The sequence below is a fragment of the Bidens hawaiensis genome, unplaced genomic scaffold, assembly GCF_021521415.1.
Source record: "Bidens hawaiensis isolate Kalapana, Puna unplaced genomic scaffold, B.hawaiensis_p1.1 tig00040053_1, whole genome shotgun sequence".
Classification (NCBI taxonomy): Eukaryota; Viridiplantae; Streptophyta; class Magnoliopsida; order Asterales; family Asteraceae; genus Bidens; species Bidens hawaiensis.
In genome coordinates, this window is record NW_027497055.1 from 83709 (window position 1) to 105163 (window position 21455).

Sequence of the window (21455 nt, forward strand, 5' to 3'; positions counted from 1 at the left end):
CAAACGAACCGAACATTCAGTCAACCGTTTGGCAAGAAGTTCGTTTATGTTTGTTAAATGAATAAACGAACGGACATGAACACTTTTTTATGTGCATTTAGTTGAAGAAAACAAACATGTACACATGTCTCATTCGTTCATTTATGTTCGTTTTATGCTCTTTCATTTAGCCTGTTTACGTGTTTTTAAGCTCGTTAATATAAACTAGATGCCCTGTAATGAAAAAAAAGTTTAAATAACTTTTAGGAGCGACACATTGGAATTCAAGTTTATTTCTAATTGGTTCATCTATGTTCATTTATGTTCGCTCGTTTACATTCGTGAACCCATTCGATTATATTGTTAATGAGCGAACGCATTCATTTTCTAAATCACGAACAAGAAAACCCCGTTCTTTTAGTTTGTTTGTGTGGGATCAGTTGTTCTGTTAAAGTTAAACGAAAGAACACGAACATGAACCGTTCATGTTCGTTTGGTTCGTTAACAGGCCTAAGTTTATATCAGTAGTAACAAATTGATTATGTTACCTATTTAACCCTTTTTTAACAGAATTTAAGAGAAAAATGTCTCTATTTTTATTCTCAAAAATGACATTTTTCGACTTACCTTCAGTTTTCTTGAATAAATCAAATGTGTCATACCTCAAAAATGTGATTATCTGGATTTACAGGATCGGTTGCATACTTTTTATAGTGGGACAAGATGAGTTTCATGGCGAAGCAGTCAACACATTGACTTATGTTGTTAACCAATCAGATTACACCGTGCAAACGCTCTTAAACGTCACGGGCTATTTGTCACTTGCAAAAACGGTTAACGTGGCACAGGTTTTTCTTCCTTCAGATGTGAACGATGATATTGGTCGGTTGACTGTGGACTTAAACAATGCTGCTGACACATTGAGGCAGAAAACACAACAAAATTCTCAAAAAATAAGATTTGTTTTTGATACAGTGTATGATTCAAGATTTATTAAACTGTTGGTTATTTTCAATTAAAATCTTTGATATTTCAAGATTCATTTACTTTCTGTTCTTATTTGTTTCAGACGTTTATCAATGATTGTTATTGCCATAGTGATGCTTCTTGATTCACTTTTAGGCCTTTGTAAGTATTCATAAAAACTTGCTTTTGATTCTTTTTTTTTGGTATCATTGAATGTCATGATTTTTATTATATTCATTTGTTTTATTGCAGTTTTGTCTATCCTTGGTCACAAGAACACAATTTATGTGACATCTGCCCGATCCGACCCGACCCAGGTACCCGTTTCTCTGACCCGATCTCTTTCTTTTATGATTTAATATTTATTTATACTTATATTTTACTTTTAATAATAATATATATTTTCCTTCCCGCCTCTTCCTTCTCTCTTTCCGCCTTCTTTTCCCTCTTGTCGCCGTCCCGCCCTTACGCCTTGATTCCATCTTTTTCTTCTAACTCTTTGCTTGTCCCTTGTTCCTTCCCGCCTAAGGTTGTCTGCGCAGCTCCACGCGCCAGACTCCCTTACAAGGAATCCTGCGTGAAGACCACCTGTTTCAGCGATACGCGAGACGAACTCTTCTCGCAGCGCGCTAAGAATTGTAATTCTTCTCGCAGCGCGCTAAGAACGGTAGTTCTTCCCGCGACGCGCTAAGAATTTGTAGTTCTTCTCGCAGCGCGCTAAGAATTGTAGTTCATCCCTCGACGCGCGAAGAATTATAGTTCTTCCCGCGGCGCGTTAGGAATTTTAGTTCCTCCCGCGGCGCGCTAAGAAATGTGATTCTTCCCGCGGCGCGCTTAGAAATGTAGTTCTTTCCGCGACGCGTTAAGGTTGGTTCCGTCTGCCTTCGCGCTCGCGCTCTCTTGACCTTCTGTGTCTGCCTTCGCGCCTTAGCCTTCTCGCGCTAAACCCTTTTGAGTTTTCTTCTGTGGAATCTAGCCGTTTGCTTTTGTGTTGTCTTATCTTTTGAGCTGTTGACCTAATCTGCTTTATGTCTGAAAAGTTACTTTCGGCGCAGCATGCGCGCCAACCCCATTGGTTGGCAGAAAAAGTGACTGACATTATCTTTTGAGATCTGCTTTTTCCATGCTTGACCTGTACCTTTATCTGAACCGCCCATGCCTTTTTCTGAATCCTGTCAGCCTTTTTCTCTTTTTCCCTGCTACCATATCTTTTGATATCTTTACTTTTCAGAACTTTTTACTGTTGATATCTTTTCTTTTACTTTTGGAAATCTTTTCTAGGGTTTGTGTCCCCTAGGGTTTGCCTATATATAGTATTATTTTCTTAACACTTCACACACTACACTTACTCTTGCTCTCTGCCGCCTCCCTCTCTGCCTCCGTCTTCCTCCGTTCTGCCCTGCTTTTCCGGTAATGTATATATATATATATAATAATTTACTTATTAATTATGCTAACTTATAATCAAGACTTAATACAAATCATTAAAACAATAATCTTGTTTATAGGTTAACTTGTACTTGTTTAAAGTTGGTTCTTGCTTTATCTTACACCGCATCATTTATCAAGTGAGTAATCTCGTACCTAATCCCTTTTTGCTTTTAATGTTTTGGGATGTTCATGTGTTCATACAAACTTAGAGTCTTAAACTTGTTTATGAGCTTTAGTCGCGCAGTATCCCATGTGTTGAGGACGTTTACTTGGCTGTTTATTTGTATGTGTGTATCATTAACCGCTTGTTCGGCCTATTCCGCAGTTCCGTTGGTACCATTAGATGAACACGGGAGACCTATCGTTTACGGTTTTCTTTGTTTACACTTGCACAGATGTTTTCTCGTTTTTATGCTCAATTGGGAGCATGGATTGAACTATGATCTATGAACTATCTTAGGCTTGATCACAATCTGATTACACCCTTGTTAAACTCTAGACATACACGTGTTGCGCGCAGATTTATGATTATCTATGTATTGTATTAAACTTGATTTCTCACCAACACGCAAGTGTTTGACGTTTATTTTAACACATGTTCAGGTTTGCAGTAGCTGCTTTGGAGCTTGTGGACACGTAGGACGTTTTTACTTTTGGACTTAGAATTAAAATGTATCAAGACAAGTTAATGTTGTTCGAATGTTATAATTTATAATATATTGATTTATGTTTGATTTATGTTCTTTATTTTCCCCGCTGCGCGTGCGCGATAAAATGTGTATAAATAAATATTGACACCCAATAGTGTCACGAGTAATGAAACAATATGTGGCGCCCCGATGTATAATCCGCCTTTGGTCGGGGTGTTACAGATTGGTATCAGAGCTCGTTGACTTTAGGATAGGTGGTTAGACGTAACGGCCTAGAATACCTAAGAGTCCCTTCTCGCGCATGAGAGAAATCTCATGTTTGCGCGCTTATTGTTAATTACTCGTTATTTGTGAATATGCTCGCGCTTGCGCAGTATATGATTTTATGTTTTATTTCGCGATATTTCGATTTTTGTTGAATTTCGATTTTTATTGATTTTACTTACATATTCGTTTGTTGGACTTGAAAATCCGAAAAGTCATGGTGATACATGAATAGTTGATTTTCAATTTCCATTTGCGATTATGTTCTGAGGTTGGAGACTTGAAAAGTCATGGTGATACATGAATTGTCAACCTCCAATACTCATTTTCTTGTACGTTTTATATTGAAGATTGAAAAGTCATGGTGATACATGAATCGTCAATCTCCAATACTCGTTTGCTCGTATATTTTAAATTGGGAATTCGGAAAGTCATGGTGATACATGAATTGTCGATTCTTGATTCGAATTTGTTACCCTTATTAAGTCTGCATTTAGGGTCATTTATTTTACTTTAACTTTTGATAGTATCTAACTCCGTGAAACCAAGCTTTTCGAGGTTATACCTTGTGCTAAAACCAAGATATTAACTAAAATTAAAATTTTTATAGAATGCCTCCGCTATCTCGCCGATTTCAGAGAAGAGAAGCCTCGCGCATGCGTAGACAGCAACGTTCCCAGGAAATGGCCGCCGCGATAGCCCAAGCCTTGAGCCAAAACAATACCTCGAGTTATAACATTAAGTCCTTTAACGCGGGTAACCCTCCAAAGTTCACAGGTCTTGAAGGAGCCACCGTGATGCTCCAGTGGCTTGAGAAAATAGAAAACACTTTCCTTCACACCCAATGCCCCTCAGACAGACGAACCCTGTATGCTTCCAGTGTCCTGGAATCCAGAGCGCTTACGTGGTGGAATGGAGTAGCTCATGCGCGTGGCGCAGAAGCTGCTTCCAGCATGCTCTGGGAGGAATTTAAGGAAATTCTTACGCGAGAATTCTGCCCTCCCAACGAAGTTAAGCGCCTGGAGGAAGAATTTTGGAATCTTAAGCAGTACAGCGGTGAAGCGCGCGAGTACGCGACGCGCTTCCATGAACTAAGTTTGCTTGTCCCTCACCTTGTTACCCCTTCACGCCGAGCAATCGAGAAATTCCTTGGGGGACTCCCCATGGAAATTCAAGATTCTGTATGGGCCAGAAACCCAGTTACCCTCTCTGACGCCATTGAGTTGGCCGCTGTGCTCAGCGACAACCATGTCAGAGCAGGAACCCTGTTCCTGCGGGGAACTGAGAAGACCAAACTCACCAAGACTGTCCCTGAACCAACAGAAACCAAACCTGAACCCTCAAACCGTAACAACCTCAAGCGCAGGCGCAAGGCCTATGCGCTTACCAACCCGCCCATTGCCCAGCAACCCATTTACCAACCTCCAGTTTACACGCCTAACCCTCTGTCAGCCTACCCAACACCTCCTGTAGTTCACAACTATGCCCTAACCAATCCAGCACTCCCTGCCCCGCCACCTAAGAAATCTTACACAGGAAATCAACCCTTTTGCCCAACCTGTAGACTTCACCACCCAACCCAAACCCCGTGTCGACAATGTAACCGATGTGGCCGCGTTGGTCACTCTGCCGAATACTGTAGAGTCCCTTCCGCCAACCCAATTGCGCCAATACCACCAGTTTACCCGCAGAACCCACAATCAATCTACCAAAACCCACGACCCAGGTCGTGCTATAACTGCGGTGATCCCAGTCATTTCCGGAACGCGTGCCCGAGACTACAAGTGCAAATCACACAAGCGAATCCGGTGAACCAGATTTCGAACCAAGTGACGCGTGGACGAGCTTTTAACATAACCGCGCACCAAGCGCAAGCGAATAATGACGTAGTTAATGGTACATTTTTGCTTAACGGATTTTATGCTTCTATACTTTTTGATACTGGCGCCGATCGAAGTTTTATCTCTCGCGCCTTCGAGCAGAAGCTTGCGCGACCGCGCAACGATTTAAAAGAAAATTTTTCAGTTGAATTGGCTAACGGTGAAACTGTTTTAATTAACTCTGTGATTAAAGATTGCACGCTTAACCTTAACGAAAACGATTTTCTGATCGACCTCATCCCCATGCCTCTTGGAAGCTTTGATGTTATCATTGGTATGGACTGGCTCTCGAAGAATCGCGCCGAAGTTATTTGCGCCAAGAAATTGATTCGCATACCTCGAGAAAATGGTGATCTTCATATCTACGGCGAAAAACCCTCCCGCGGTCTTAAACTTATGTCTTGCGCCGAAGCCCGAAGACTCATGCGGAAGAGGTGTATTGCATTCCTAGCTCATGTGGTTAAACCTGCTGAAGAAAAGAAGCTTCGCGATATCCCTGTTGTGCGTGATTTCCCTGAAGTTTTTCCTGATGATCTTCCTGGTATCCCTCCCGCTCGTGAAGTCGAGTTTCGTATTGATCTTGTCCCTGGTGCTTCCCCTGTAGCTAAATCTCCTTATCGTCTTGCGCCCGCTGAGATGCAAGAATTGGCCAGCCAACTTCAAGAGTTGACTGCTAAAGGATTCATTCGCCCTAGCTCTTCGCCCTGGGGTGCTCCGGTGTTGTTCGTTAAAAAGAAAGATGGATCGTTTCGCATGTGTATTGATTACCGCGAGTTGAACAAACTCACCATTAAAAACCGGTATCCCTTACCGCGTATTGACGACCTCTTTGATCAACTCCAAGGTGCCTCTTGTTTCTCGAAGATTGATCTCCGCTCTGGTTATCACCAGTTGCGCATCCGCGATGAAGATGTTCCGAAGACTGCTTTTCGAACTCGTTATGGCCATTTTGAATTCTTGGTCATGTCCTTCGGTCTAACCAACGCACCCGCCGTTTTCATGGATCTAATGAATCGGGTGTGTAGGCCTTTCTTGGATAAATTCGTGATCGTGTTTATCGATGATGTTCTGGTGTATTCTAAGACCAAGGCCGAGCATGAGCAACATCTCCGATTGGTATTGCAAAAGCTTAGAGCTGAGCAACTCTATGCTAAGCTTTCCAAGTGTGAATTCTGGTCTGATGAAGTACAGTTTCTTGGTCATGTTGTAAACAAGATGGGTATTCATGTCGACCCATCCAAGATTGAAGCAATCAAGAACTGGATTACGCCATCCTCTCCTTCCGAGATCCGTTCCTTTCTGGGCTTAGCTGGTTATTACCGGCGCTTCATTTCGAACTTCTCGAAGATCGCTTTGCCTTTAACAGCTCTGACGCACAAAGGTAAACCGTATATTTGGGGCTCGAAGCAAGAAGAAGCCTTTCTAACGCTCAAGCGTTTGTTGTGTGAAGCTCCTGTTCTTGCGCTACCTGAGGGTAATGATGATTTTGTCGTATACTGCGATGCCTCTAACCAAGGTCTCGGTTGTGTTCTTATGCAACGAGGCAAGGTTATCGCTTACGCATCAAGGCAACTCAAGGTTCATGAAAAGAACTATACAACTCACGATCTCGAGCTTGGTGCAGTTGTTTTTGCCTTGAAGATCTGGAGACACTACCTTTATGGTACTAAGTGTATCCTCTACACTGACCATAAAAGCCTTCAGCATATCTTTGATCAAAAGGAACTTAACATGAGGCAACGCCGATGGAACGAACTCATCAGCGATTACGATTGTGAGATCCGGTATCATCCTGGTAAGGCTAATGTGGTAGCCGATGCGCTCAGCCGAAGACCCTGCCAGCTTAACTGTATTTTGCCGCGCACGCATCTTCACTTTGCGCCGATTCAGAGCAATCTTGAATCACGCATTCGCGACGCGCAGCGCGCATCCATCAGTAATGGTAACCTTCGCGCCGAGTTAGCGTGTGGCGCGGAAGCACTCTTTGTCCCTAATCTGAGTGGAATTCTCTGCTATCTCAATCGCATCTGGATTCCCTTTGATGAGAATCTTCGCGCTGATATCCTGAGTGAAGCGCATATATCTCGGTATTCTGTTCATCCCGGCGTTGATAAGATGTACAAGGATTTGCGCATTACTTATTGGTGGCCCGGTATGAAGAAGGATATTGCTGTGTTCGTAGCTAGATGCCTGACTTGTTCTAAAGTAAAAGCTGAACACCAACGCCCATCTGGTTTGCTCGAACAACCAGAAATTCCTACCTGGAAATGGGAATGTGTAGCGATGGACTTTATTACCAAGTTACCTTTGACAGCAAGCAAACATGATAGCATTTGGGTAATAGTGGATCGATTGACTAAGTCTGCTCACTTCCTGCCCATTCGTGAAAACTACCGTGTTGAGCAACTCGCGCAGCTTTATGTCAAGGAAATTGTCTGCCGCCATGGTACTCCTTTGAGCATCATATCCGATCGCGATGGCCGTTTTATATCTCGCTTTTGGAAATCTCTCCAATCTGCGCTAGGAACTCGCTTGGACATGAGTACGGCATATCATCCTCAGACTGACGGTCAGTCTGAGCGAACTATTCAAACTCTTGAGGATATGCTCCGATCTTGTGTTCTTGATTTTGGAGGTAATTGGGATTCGCACCTGCCTTTGATCGAGTTCTCTTATAATAACAGCTATCATTCCAGTATTGGTATGGCCCCATTTGAAGCACTTTACGGTCGTAAGTGCCGCTCCCCGATTTGTTGGAGCGAGGTGGGAGAAGCTCAAATCACAGGACCCGAACTTGTTCAAGAGACAACCGATAAAATCGCCAAGATCCGTGATCATCTGCTGACTGCCAGAAGCCGACAGAAGAGTTACGCAGATCGTAGGCGAAAGCCTCTCGAATTTCAAGTTGGTGATCTTGTTCTCCTCAAAGTGTCGCCTTGGAAAGGTGTTGTCCGCTTTGGGAAGAAAGGTAAGCTTGCTCCTCGTTATGTTGGTCCATTCAAGATTCTCGCGCGTGTGGGAAAAGTTGCCTACAGACTTGACCTGCCGCCCGCGCTCAGTAATGTGCATCCAACGTTCCATGTATCCAATCTCAAGAAGTGTTTAGCCGACGAGAACCTTCACATTCCACTTGATGAAGTTCAAGTTGATGAAACTATGCATTTCGTTGAGAAGCCTGTTGAGATTATGGATCGCGAGGTAAAGCAAACCAAGCGCAGTCGTATCCCTATCGTGAAAGTTCGCTGGGAGTCCAAGCGCGGAGCCGAGTTTACATGGGAAAGGGAAGATCAAATGAAGATCAAGTACCCGCACCTGTTCTCTGCGCAACCTACTTCGAGATAAATTTCGGGACGAAATTTCTTAAAGTAGGGGAGACTGTGACATCTGCCCGATCCGACCCGACCCAGGTACCCGTTTCTCTGACCCGATCTCTTTCTTTTATGATTTAATATTTATTTATACTTATATTTTACTTTTAATAATAATATATATTTTCCTTCCCGCCTCTTCCTTCTCTCTTTCCGCCTTCTTTTCCCTCTTGTCGCCGTCCCGCCCTTACGCCTTGATTCCCTCTTTTTCTTCTAACTCTTTGCTTGTCCCTTGTTCCTTCCCGCCTAAGGTTGTCTGCGCAGCTCCACGCGCCAGACTCCCTTACAAGGAATCCTGCGTGAAGACCACCTGTTTCAGCGATACGCGAGACGAACTCTTCTCGCAGCGCGCTAAGAATTGTAATTCTTCTCGCAGCGCGCTAAGAACGGTAGTTCTTCCCGCGACGCGCTAAGAATTTGTAGTTCTTCTCGCAGCGCGCTAAGAATTGTAGTTCATCCCTCGACGCGCGAAGAATTATAGTTCTTCCCGCGGCGCGTTAGGAATTTTAGTTCCTCCCGCGGCGCGCTAAGAAATGTGATTCTTCCCGCGGCGCGCTTAGAAATGTAGTTCTTTCCGCGACGCGTTAAGGTTGGTTCCGTCTGCCTTCGCGCTCGCGCTCTCTTGACCTTCTGTGTCTGCCTTCGCGCCTTAGCCTTCTCGCGCTAAACCCTTTTGAGTTTTCTTCTGTGGAATCTAGCCGTTTGCTTTTGTGTTATCTTATCTTTTGAGCTGTTGACCTAATCTGCTTTATGTCTGAAAAGTTACTTTCGGCGCAGCATGCGCGCCAACCCCATTGGTTGGCAGAAAAAGTGACTGACATTATCTTTTGAGATCTGCTTTTTCCATGCTTGACCTGTACCTTTATCTGAACCGCCCATGCCTTTTTCTGAATCCTGTCAGCCTTTTTCTCTTTTTCCCTGCTACCATATCTTTTGATATCTTTACTTTTCAGAACTTTTTACTGTTGATATCTTTTCTTTTACTTTTGGAAATCTTTTCTAGGGTTTGTGTCCCCTAGGGTTTGCCTATATATAGTATTATTTTCTTAACACTTCACACACTACACTTACTCTTGCTCTCTGCCGCCTCCCTCTCTGCCTCCGTCTTCCTCCGTTCTGCCCTGCTTTTCCGGTAATGTATATATATATATATAATAATTTACTTATTAATTATGCTAACTTATAATCAAGACTTAATACAAATCATTAAAACAATAATCTTGTTTATAGGTTAACTTGTACTTGTTTAAAGTTGGTTCTTGCTTTATCTTACACCGCATCATTTATCAAGTGAGTAATCTCGTACCTAATCCCTTTTTGCTTTTAATGTTTTGGGATGTTCATGTGTTCATACAAACTTAGAGTCTTAAACTTGTTTATGAGCTTTAGTCGCGCAGTATCCCATGTGTTGAGGACGTTTACTTGGCTGTTTATTTGTATGTGTGTATCATTAACCGCTTGTTCGGCCTATTCCGCAGTTCCGTTGGTACCATTAGATGAACACGGGAGACCTATCGTTTACGGTTTTCTTTGTTTACACTTGCACAGATGTTTTCTCGTTTTTATGCTCAATTGGGAGCATGGATTGAACTATGATCTATGAACTATCTTAGGCTTGATCACAATCTGATTACACCCTTGTTAAACTCTAGACATACACGTGTTGCGCGCAGATTTATGATTATCTATGTATTGTATTAAACTTGATTTCTCACCAACACGCAAGTGTTTGACGTTTATTTTAACACATGTTCAGGTTTGCAGTAGCTGCTTTGGAGCTTGTGGACACGTAGGACGTTTTTACTTTTGGACTTAGAATTAAAATGTATCAAGACAAGTTAATGTTGTTCGAATGTTATAATTTATAATATATTGATTTATGTTTGATTTATGTTCTTTATTTTCCCCGCTGCGCTGTGCGCGATAAAATGTGTATAAATAAATATTGACACCCAATAGTGTCACGAGTAATGAAACAATATGTGGCGCCCCGATGTATAATCCGCCTTTGGTCGGGGTGTTACAGATTGGTATCAGAGCTCGTTGACTTTAGGATAGGTGGTTAGACGTAACGGCCTAGAATACCTAAGAGTCCCTTCTCGCGCATGAGAGAAATCTCATGTTTGCGCGCTTATTGTTAATTACTCGTTATTTGTGAATATGCTCGCGCTTGCGCAGTATATGATTTTATGTTTTATTTCGCGATATTTCGATTTTTGTTGAATTTCGATTTTTATTGATTTTACTTACATATTCGTTTGTTGGACTTGAAAATCCGAAAAGTCATGGTGATACATGAATAGTTGATTTTCAATTTCCATTTGCGATTATGTTCTGAGGTTGGAGACTTGAAAAGTCATGGTGATACATGAATTGTCAACCTCCAATACTCATTTTCTTGTACGTTTTATATTGAAGATTGAAAAGTCATGGTGATACATGAATCGTCAATCTCCAATACTCGTTTGCTCGTATATTTTAAATTGGGAATTCGGAAAGTCATGGTGATACATGAATTGTCGATTCTTGATTCGAATTTGTTACCCTTATTAAGTCTGCATTTAGGGTCATTTATTTTACTTTAACTTTTGATAGTATCTAACTCCGTGAAACCAAGCTTTTCGAGGTTATACCTTGTGCTAAAACCAAGATATTAACTAAAATTAAAATTTTTATAGAATGCCTCCGCTATCTCGCCGATTTCAGAGAAGAGAAGCCTCGCGCATGCGTAGACAGCAACGTTCCCAGGAAATGGCCGCCGCGATAGCCCAAGCCTTGAGCCAAAACAATACCTCGAGTTATAACATTAAGTCCTTTAACGCGGGTAACCCTCCAAAGTTCACAGGTCTTGAAGGAGCCACCGTGATGCTCCAGTGGCTTGAGAAAATAGAAAACACTTTCCTTCACACCCAATGCCCCTCAGACAGACGAACCCTGTATGCTTCCAGTGTCCTGGAATCCAGAGCGCTTACGTGGTGGAATGGAGTAGCTCATGCGCGTGGCGCAGAAGCTGCTTCCAGCATGCTCTGGGAGGAATTTAAGGAAATTCTTACGCGAGAATTCTGCCCTCCCAACGAAGTTAAGCGCCTGGAGGAAGAATTTTGGAATCTTAAGCAGTACAGCGGTGAAGCGCGCGAGTACGCGACGCGCTTCCATGAACTAAGTTTGCTTGTCCCTCACCTTGTTACCCCTTCACGCCGAGCAATCGAGAAATTCCTTGGGGGACTCCCCATGGAAATTCAAGATTCTGTATGGGCCAGAAACCCAGTTACCCTCTCTGACGCCATTGAGTTGGCCGCTGTGCTCAGCGACAACCATGTCAGAGCAGGAACCCTGTTCCTGCGGGGAACTGAGAAGACCAAACTCACCAAGACTGTCCCTGAACCAACAGAAACCAAACCTGAACCCTCAAACCGTAACAACCTCAAGCGCAGGCGCAAGGCCTATGCGCTTACCAACCCGCCCATTGCCCAGCAACCCATTTACCAACCTCCAGTTTACACGCCTAACCCTCTGTCAGCCTACCCAACACCTCCTGTAGTTCACAACTATGCCCTAACCAATCCAGCACTCCCTGCCCCGCCACCTAAGAAATCTTACACAGGAAATCAACCCTTTTGCCCAACCTGTAGACTTCACCACCCAACCCAAACCCCGTGTCGACAATGTAACCGATGTGGCCGCGTTGGTCACTCTGCCGAATACTGTAGAGTCCCTTCCGCCAACCCCAATGGCGCCAATACCACCAGTTTACCCGCAGAACCCACAATCAATCTACCAAAACCCACGACCCAGGTCGTGCTATAACTGCGGTGATCCCCAGTCATTTCCGGAACGCGTGCCCGAGACTACAAGTGCAAATCACACAAGCGAATCCGGTGAACCAGATTTCGAACCAAGTGACGCGTGGACGAGCTTTTAACATAACCGCGCACCAAGCGCAAGCGAATAATGACGTAGTTAATGGTACATTTTTGCTTAACGGATTTTATGCTTCTATACTTTTTTGATACTGGCGCCGATCGAAGTTTTATCTCTCGCGCCTTCGAGCAGAAGCTTGCGCGACCGCGCAACGATTTAAAAGAAAATTTTTCAGTTGAATTGGCTAACGGTGAAACTGTTTTAATTAACTCTGTGATTAAAGATTGCACGCTTAACCTTAACGAAAACGATTTTCTGATCGACCTCATCCCCATGCCTCTTGGAAGCTTTGATGTTATCATTGGTATGGACTGGCTCTCGAAGAATCGCGCCGAAGTTATTTGCGCCAAGAAATTGATTCGCATACCTCGAGAAAATGGTGATCTTCATATCTACGGCGAAAAACCCTCCCGCGGTCTTAAACTTATGTCTTGCGCCGAAGCCCGAAGACTCATGCGGAAGAGGTGTATTGCATTCCTAGCTCATGTGGTTTAAACCTGCTGAAGAAAAGAAGCTTCGCGATATCCCTGTTGTGCGTGATTTCCCTGAAGTTTTTCCTGATGATCTTCCTGGTATCCCTCCCGCTCGTGAAGTCGAGTTTCGTATTGATCTTGTCCCTGGTGCTTCCCCTGTAGCTAAATCTCCTTATCGTCTTGCGCCCGCTGAGATGCAAGAATTGGCCAGCCAACTTCAAGAGTTGACTGCTAAAGGATTCATTCGCCCTAGCTCTTCGCCCTGGGGTGCTCCGGTGTTGTTCGTTAAAAGAAAGATGGATCGTTTCGCATGTGTATTGATTACCGCGAGTTGAACAAACTCACCATTAAAAACCGGTATCCCTTACCGCGTATTGACGACCTCTTTGATCAACTCCAAGGTGCCTCTTGTTTCTCGGAAGATTGATCTCCGCTCTGGTTATCACCCAGTTGCGCATCCCGCGATGAAGATGTTCCGAAGACTGCTTTTCGAACTCGTTATGGCCATTTTGAATTCTTGGTCATGTCCTTCGGTCTAACCAACGCACCCGCCGTTTTCATGGATCTAATGAATCGGGTGTGTAGGCCTTTCTTGGATAAATTCGTGATCGTGTTTATCGATGATGTTCTGGTGTATTCTAAGACCAAGGCCGAGCATGAGCAACATCTCCGATGGTATTGCAAAAGCTTAGAGCTGAGCAACTCTATGCTAAGCTTTCCAAGTGTGAATTCTGGTCTGATGAAGTACAGTTTCTTGGTCATGTTGTAAACAAGATGGGTATTCATGTCGACCCATCCAAGATTGAAGCAATCAAGAACTGGATTACGCCATCCTCTCCTTCCGAGATCCGTTCCTTTCTGGGCTTAGCTGGTTATTACCGGCGCTTCATTTCGAACTTCTCGAAGATCGCTTGCCTTTAACAGCTCTGACGCACAAAGGTAAACCGTATATTTGGGGCTCGAAGCAAGAAGAAGCCTTTCTAACGCTCAAGCGTTTGTTGTGTGAAGCTCCTGTTCTTGCGCTACCCTGAGGGTAATGATGATTTTGTCGTATACTGCGATGCCTCTAACCAAGGTCTCGGTTGTGTTCTTATGCAACGAGGCAAGGTTATCGCTTACGCATCAAGGCAACTCAAGGTTCATGAAAAGAACTATACAACTCACGATCTCGAGCTTGGTGCAGTTGTTTTTGCCTTGAAGATCTGGAGACACTACCTTTATGGTACTAAGTGTATCCTCTACACTGACCATAAAAGCCTTCAGCATATCTTTGATCAAAAGGAACTTAACATGAGGCAACGCCGATGGAACGAACTCATCAGCGATTACGATTGTGAGATCCGGTATCATCCTGGTAAGGCTAATGTGGTAGCCGATGCGCTCAGCCGAAGACCCTGCCAGCTTAACTGTATTTTGCCGCGCACAGCATCTTCACTTTGCGCCGATTCAGAGCAATCTTGAATCACGCATTCGCGACGCGCAGCGCGCATCCATCAGTAATGGTAACCTTCGCGCCGAGTTAGCGTGTGGCGCGGAAGCACTCTTTGTCCCCTAATCTGAGTGGAATTCTCTGCTATCTCAATCGCATCTGGATTCCCTTTGATGAGAATCTTCGCGCTGATATCCTGAGTGAAGCGCATATATCTCGGTATTCTGTTCATCCCGGCGTTGATAAGATGTACAAGGATTTGCGCATTACTTATTGGTGGCCCGGTATGAAGAAGGATATTGCTGTGTTCGTAGCTAGATGCCTGACTTGTTTCTAAAGTAAAAGCTGAACACCAACGCCCATCTGGTTTGCTCGAACAACCAGAAATTCCTACCTGGAAATGGGAATGTGTAGCGATGGACTTTATTACCAAGTTACCTTTGACAGCAAGCAAACATGATAGCATTTGGGTAATAGTGGATCGATTGACTAAGTCTGCTCACTTCCTGCCCATTCGTGAAAACTACCGTGTTGAGGCAACTCGCGCAGCTTTATGTCAAGGAAATTGTCTGCCGCCATGGTACTCCTTTGAGCATCATATCCGATCGCGATGGCCGTTTTATATCTCGCTTTTGGAAATCTCTCCAATCTGCGCTAGGAACTCGCTTGGACATGAGTACGGCATATCATCCTCAGACTGACGGTCAGTCTGAGCGAACTATTCAAACTCTTGAGGATATGCTCCGATCTTGTGTTCTTGATTTTGGAGGTAATTGGGATTCGCACCTGCCTTTGATCGAGTTCTCTTATAATAACAGCTATCATTCCAGTATTGGTATGGCCCCCATTTGAAGCACTTTACGGTCGTAAGTGCCGCTCCCCGATTTGTTGGAGCGAGGTGGGAGAACGTCAAATCACAGGACCCGAACTTGTTCAAGAGACAACCGATAAAATCGCCAGATCCGTGATCATCTGCTGACTGCCAGAAGCCGACAGAAGAGTTACGCAGATCGTAGGCGAAAGCCTCTCGAATTCAAGTTGGTGATCTTGTTCTCCTCAAAGTGTCGCCTTGGAAAGGTGTTGTCCGCTTTGGGAAGAAAGGTAAGCTTGCTCCTCGTTATGTTGGTCCATTCAAGATTCTCGCCGTGTGGGAAAAGTTGCCTACAGACTTGACCTGCCGCCCGCGCTCAGTAATGTGCATCCAACGTTCCATGTATCCAATCTCAAGAAGTGTTTAGCCGACGAGAACCTTCACATTCCACTTGATGAAGTTCAAGTTGATGAAACTATGCATTTCGTTGAGAAGCCTGTTGAGATTATGGATCGCGAGGTAAAGCAAAACCAAGCGCAGTCGTATCCCTATCGTGAAAGTTCGCTGGGAGTCCAAGCGCGGAGCCGAGTTTACATGGGAAAGGGAAGATCAAATGAAGATCAAGTACCCCGCACCTGTTCTCTGCGCAACCTACTTCGAGATAAATTTCGGGACGAAATTTCTTAAAGTAGGGGAGACTGTGACATCTGCCCGATCCGACCCGACCCAGGTACCCGTTTCTCTGACCCGATCTCTTTCTTTTATGATTTAATATTTATTTATACTTATATTTTACTTTTAATAATAATATATATTTTCCTTCCCGCCTCTTCCTTCTCTCTTTCCGCCTTCTTTTCCCTCTTGTCGCCGTCCCGCCCTTACGCCTTGATTCCCTCTTTTTCTTCTAACTCTTTGCTTGTCCCTTGTTCCTTCCCGCCTAAGGTTGTCTGCGCAGCTCCACGCGCCAGACTCCCTTACAAGGAATCCTGCGTGAAGACCACCTGTTTCAGCGATACGCGAGACGAACTCTTCTCGCAGCGCGCTAAGAATTGTAATTCTTCTCGCAGCGCGCTAAGAACGGTAGTTCTTCCCGCGACGCGCTAAGAATTTGTAGTTCTTCTCGCAGCGCGCTAAGAATTGTAGTTCATCCCTCGACGCGCGAAGAATTATAGTTCTTCCCGCGGCGCGTTAGGAATTTTAGTTCCTCCCGCGGCGCGCTAAGAAATGTGATTCTTCCCGCGGCGCGCTTAGAAATGTAGTTCTTTCCGCGACGCGTTAAGGTTGGTTCCGTCTGCCTTCGCGCTCGCGCTCTCTTGACCTTCTGTGTCTGCCTTCGCGCCTTAGCCTTCTCGCGCTAAACCCTTTTGAGTTTTCTTCTGTGGAATCTAGCCGTTTGCTTTTGTGTTATCTTATCTTTTGAGCTGTTGACCTAATCTGCTTTATGTCTGAAAAGTTACTTTCGGCGCAGCATGCGCGCCAACCCCATTGGTTGGCAGAAAAAGTGACTGACATTATCTTTTGAGATCTGCTTTTTCCATGCTTGACCTGTACCTTTATCTGAACCGCCCATGCCTTTTTCTGAATCCTGTCAGCCTTTTTCTCTTTTTCCCTGCTACCATATCTTTTGATATCTTTACTTTTCAGAACTTTTTACTGTTGATATCTTTTCTTTTACTTTTGGAAATCTTTTCTAGGGTTTGTGTCCCCTAGGGTTTGCCTATATATAGTATTATTTTCTTAACACTTCACACACTACACTTACTCTTGCTCTCTGCCGCCTCCCTCTCTGCCTCCGTCTTCCTCCGTTCTGCCCTGCTTTTCCGGTAATGTATATATATATATATAATAATTTACTTATTAATTATGCTAACTTATAATCAAGACTTAATACAAATCATTAAAACAATAATCTTGTTTATAGGTTAACTTGTACTTGTTTAAAGTTGGTTCTTGCTTTATCTTACACCGCATCATTTATCAAGTGAGTAATCTCGTACCTAATCCCTTTTTGCTTTTAATGTTTTGGGATGTTCATGTGTTCATACAAACTTAGAGTCTTAAACTTGTTTATGAGCTTTAGTCGCGCAGTATCCCATGTGTTGAGGACGTTTACTTGGCTGTTTATTTGTATGTGTGTATCATTAACCGCTTGTTCGGCCTATTCCGCAGTTCCGTTGGTACCATTAGATGAACACGGGAGACCTATCGTTTACGGTTTTCTTTGTTTACACTTGCACAGATGTTTTCTCGTTTTTATGCTCAATTGGGAGCATGGATTGAACTATGATCTATGAACTATCTTAGGCTTGATCACAATCTGATTACACCCTTGTTAAACTCTAGACATACACGTGTTGCGCGCAGATTTATGATTATCTATGTATTGTATTAAACTTGATTTCTCACCAACACGCAAGTGTTTGACGTTTATTTTAACACATGTTCAGGTTTGCAGTAGCTGCTTTGGAGCTTGTGGACACGTAGGACGTTTTTACTTTTGGACTTAGAATTAAAATGTATCAAGACAAGTTAATGTTGTTCGAATGTTATAATTTATAATATATTGATTTATGTTTGATTTATGTTCTTTATTTTCCCCGCTGCGCGTGCGCGATAAAATGTGTATAAATAAATATTGACACCCAATAGTGTCACGAGTAATGAAACAATATGTGGCGCCCCGATGTATAATCCGCCTTTGGTCGGGGTGTTACAGATTGGTATCAGAGCTCGTTGACTTTAGGATAGGTGGTTAGACGTAACGGCCTAGAATACCTAAGAGTCCCTTCTCGCGCATGAGAGAAATCTCATGTTTGCGCGCTTATTGTTAATTACTCGTTATTTGTGAATATGCTCGCGCTTGCGCAGTATATGATTTTATGTTTTATTTCGCGATATTTCGATTTTTGTTGAATTTCGATTTTTATTGATTTTACTTACATATTCGTTTGTTGGACTTGAAAATCCGAAAAGTCATGGTGATACATGAATAGTTGATTTTCAATTTCCATTTGCGATTATGTTCTGAGGTTGGAGACTTGAAAAGTCATGGTGATACATGAATTGTCAACCTCCAATACTCATTTTCTTGTACGTTTTATATTGAAGATTGAAAAGTCATGGTGATACATGAATCGTCAATCTCCAATACTCGTTTGCTCGTATATTTTAAATTGGGAATTCGGAAAGTCATGGTGATACATGAATTGTCGATTCTTGATTCGAATTTGTTACCCTTATTAAGTCTGCATTTAGGGTCATTTATTTTACTTTAACTTTTGATAGTATCTAACTCCGTGAAACCAAGCTTTTCGAGGTTATACCTTGTGCTAAAACCAAGATATTAACTAAAATTAAAATTTTTATAGAATGCCTCCGCTATCTCGCCGATTTCAGAGAAGAGAAGCCTCGCGCATGCGTAGACAGCAACGTTCCCAGGAAATGGCCGCCGCGATAGCCCAAGCCTTGAGCCAAAACAATACCTCGAGTTATAACATTAAGTCCTTTAACGCGGGTAACCCTCCAAAGTTCACAGGTCTTGAAGGAGCCACCGTGATGCTCCAGTGGCTTGAGAAAATAGAAAACACTTTCCTTCACACCCAATGCCCCTCAGACAGACGAACCCTGTATGCTTCCAGTGTCCTGGAATCCAGAGCGCTTACGTGGTGGAATGGAGTAGCTCATGCGCGTGGCGCAGAAGCTGCTTCCAGCATGCTCTGGGAGGAATTTAAGGAAATTCTTACGCGAGAATTCTGCCCTCCCAACGAAGTTAAGCGCCTGGAGGAAGAATTTTGGAATCTTAAGCAGTACAGCGGTGAAGCGCGCGAGTACGCGACGCGCTTCCATGAACTAAGTTTGCTTGTCCCTCACCTTGTTACCCCTTCACGCCGAGCAATCGAGAAATTCCTTGGGGGACTCCCCATGGAAATTCAAGATTCTGTATGGGCCAGAAACCCAGTTACCCTCTCTGACGCCATTGAGTTGGCCGCTGTGCTCAGCGACAACCATGTCAGAGCAGGAACCCTGTTCCTGCGGGGAACTGAGAAGACCAAACTCACCAAGACTGTCCCTGAACCAACAGAAACCAAACCTGAACCCTCAAACCGTAACAACCTCAAGCGCAGGCGCAAGGCCTATGCGCTTACCAACCCGCCCATTGCCCAGCAACCCATTTACCAACCTCCAGTTTACACGCCTAACCCTCTGTCAGCCTACCCAACACCTCCTGTAGTTCACAACTATGCCCTAACCAATCCAGCACTCCCTGCCCCGCCACCTAAGAAATCTTACACAGGAAATCAACCCTTTTGCCCAACCTGTAGACTTCACCACCCAACCCAAACCCCGTGTCGACAATGTAACCGATGTGGCCGCGTTGGTCACTCTGCCGAATACTGTAGAGTCCCTTCCGCCAACCCAATTGCGCCAATACCACCAGTTTACCCGCAGAACCCACAATCAATCTACCAAAACCCACGACCCAGGTCGTGCTATAACTGCGGTGATCCCAGTCATTTCCGGAACGCGTGCCCGAGACTACAAGTGCAAATCACACAAGCGAATCCGGTGAACCAGATTTCGAACCAAGTGACGCGTGGACGAGCTTTTAACATAACCGCGCACCAAGCGCAAGCGAATAATGACGTAGTTAATGGTACATTTTTGCTTAACGGATTTTATGCTTCTATACTTTTTGATACTGGCGCCGATCGAAGTTTTATCTCTCGCGCCTTCGAGCAGAAGCTTGCGCGACCGCGCAACGATTTAAAAGAAAATTTTTCAGTTGAATTGGCTAACGGTGAAACTGTTTTAATTAACTCTGTGATTAAAGATTGCACGCTTAACCTTAACGAAAACGATTTTCTGATCGACCTCATCCCCATGCCTCTTGGAAGCTTTGATGTTATCATTGGTATGGACTGGCTCTCGAAGAATCGCGCCGAAGTTATTTGCGCCAAGAAATTGATTCGCATACCTCGAGAAAATGGTGATCTTCATATCTACGGCGAAAAACCCTCCCGCGGTCTTAAACTTATGTCTTGCGCCGAAGCCCGAAGACTCATGCGGAAGAGGTGTATTGCATTCCTAGCTCATGTGGTTAAACCTGCTGAAGAAAAGAAGCTTCGCGATATCCCTGTTGTGCGTGATTTCCCTGAAGTTTTTCCTGATGATCTTCCTGGTATCCCTCCCGCTCGTGAAGTCGAGTTTCGTATTGATCTTGTCCCTGGTGCTTCCCCTGTAGCTAAATCTCCTTATCGTCTTGCGCCCGCTGAGATGCAAGAATTGGCCAGCCAACTTCAAGAGTTGACTGCTAAAGGATTCATTCGCCCTAGCTCTTCGCCCTGGGGTGCTCCGGTGTTGTTCGTTAAAAAGAAAGATGGATCGTTTCGCATGTGTATTGATTACCGCGAGTTGAACAAACTCACCATTAAAAACCGGTATCCCTTACCGCGTATTGACGACCTCTTTGATCAACTCCAAGGTGCCTCTTGTTTCTCGAAGATTGATCTCCGCTCTGGTTATCACCAGTTGCGCATCCGCGATGAAGATGTTCCGAAGACTGCTTTTCGAACTCGTTATGGCCATTTTGAATTCTTGGTCATGTCCTTCGGTCTAACCAACGCACCCGCCGTTTTCATGGATCTAATGAATCGGGTGTGTAGGCCTTTCTTGGATAAATTCGTGATCGTGTTTATCGATGATGTTCTGGTGTATTCTAAGACCAAGGCCGAGCATGAGCAACATCTCCGATTGGTATTGCAAAAGCTTAGAGCTGAGCAACTCTATGCTAAGCTTTCCAAGTGTGAATTCTGGTCTGATGAAGTACAGTTTCTTGGTCATGTTGTAAACAAGATGGGTATTCATGTCGACCCATCCAAGATTGAAGCAATCAAGAACTGGATTACGCCATCCTCTCCTTCCGAGATCCGTTCCTTTCTGGGCTTAGCTGGTTATTACCGGCGCTTCATTTCGAACTTCTCGAAGATCGCTTTGCCTTTAACAGCTCTGACGCACAAAGGTAAACCGTATATTTGGGGCTCGAAGCAAGAAGAAGCCTTTCTAACGCTCAAGCGTTTGTTGTGTGAAGCTCCTGTTCTTGCGCTACCTGAGGGTAATGATGATTTTGTCGTATACTGCGATGCCTCTAACCAAGGTCTCGGTTGTGTTCTTATGCAACGAGGCAAGGTTATCGCTTACGCATCAAGGCAACTCAAGGTTCATGAAAAGAACTATACAACTCACGATCTCGAGCTTGGTGCAGTTGTTTTTGCCTTGAAGATCT

General features: G+C 44.0%; 1 protein-coding gene across 1 annotated transcript in view; it reads left to right on the top strand.

Annotated features, from left to right (window-relative positions):
• The window catches only part of LOC143591775 (uncharacterized), an 85631-nt gene that overhangs the window by 59339 nt on the left and 4837 nt on the right, over positions 1 to 21455 (top strand). The window contains exons 4-6 of the mRNA XM_077071877.1: positions 671 to 955; positions 1049 to 1107; positions 1198 to 1262. Coding sequence (XP_076927992.1) covers positions 671 to 955; positions 1049 to 1107; positions 1198 to 1262 — 409 coding nt within the window. The remainder of the gene's footprint in view (positions 1 to 670; positions 956 to 1048; positions 1108 to 1197; positions 1263 to 21455) is intronic.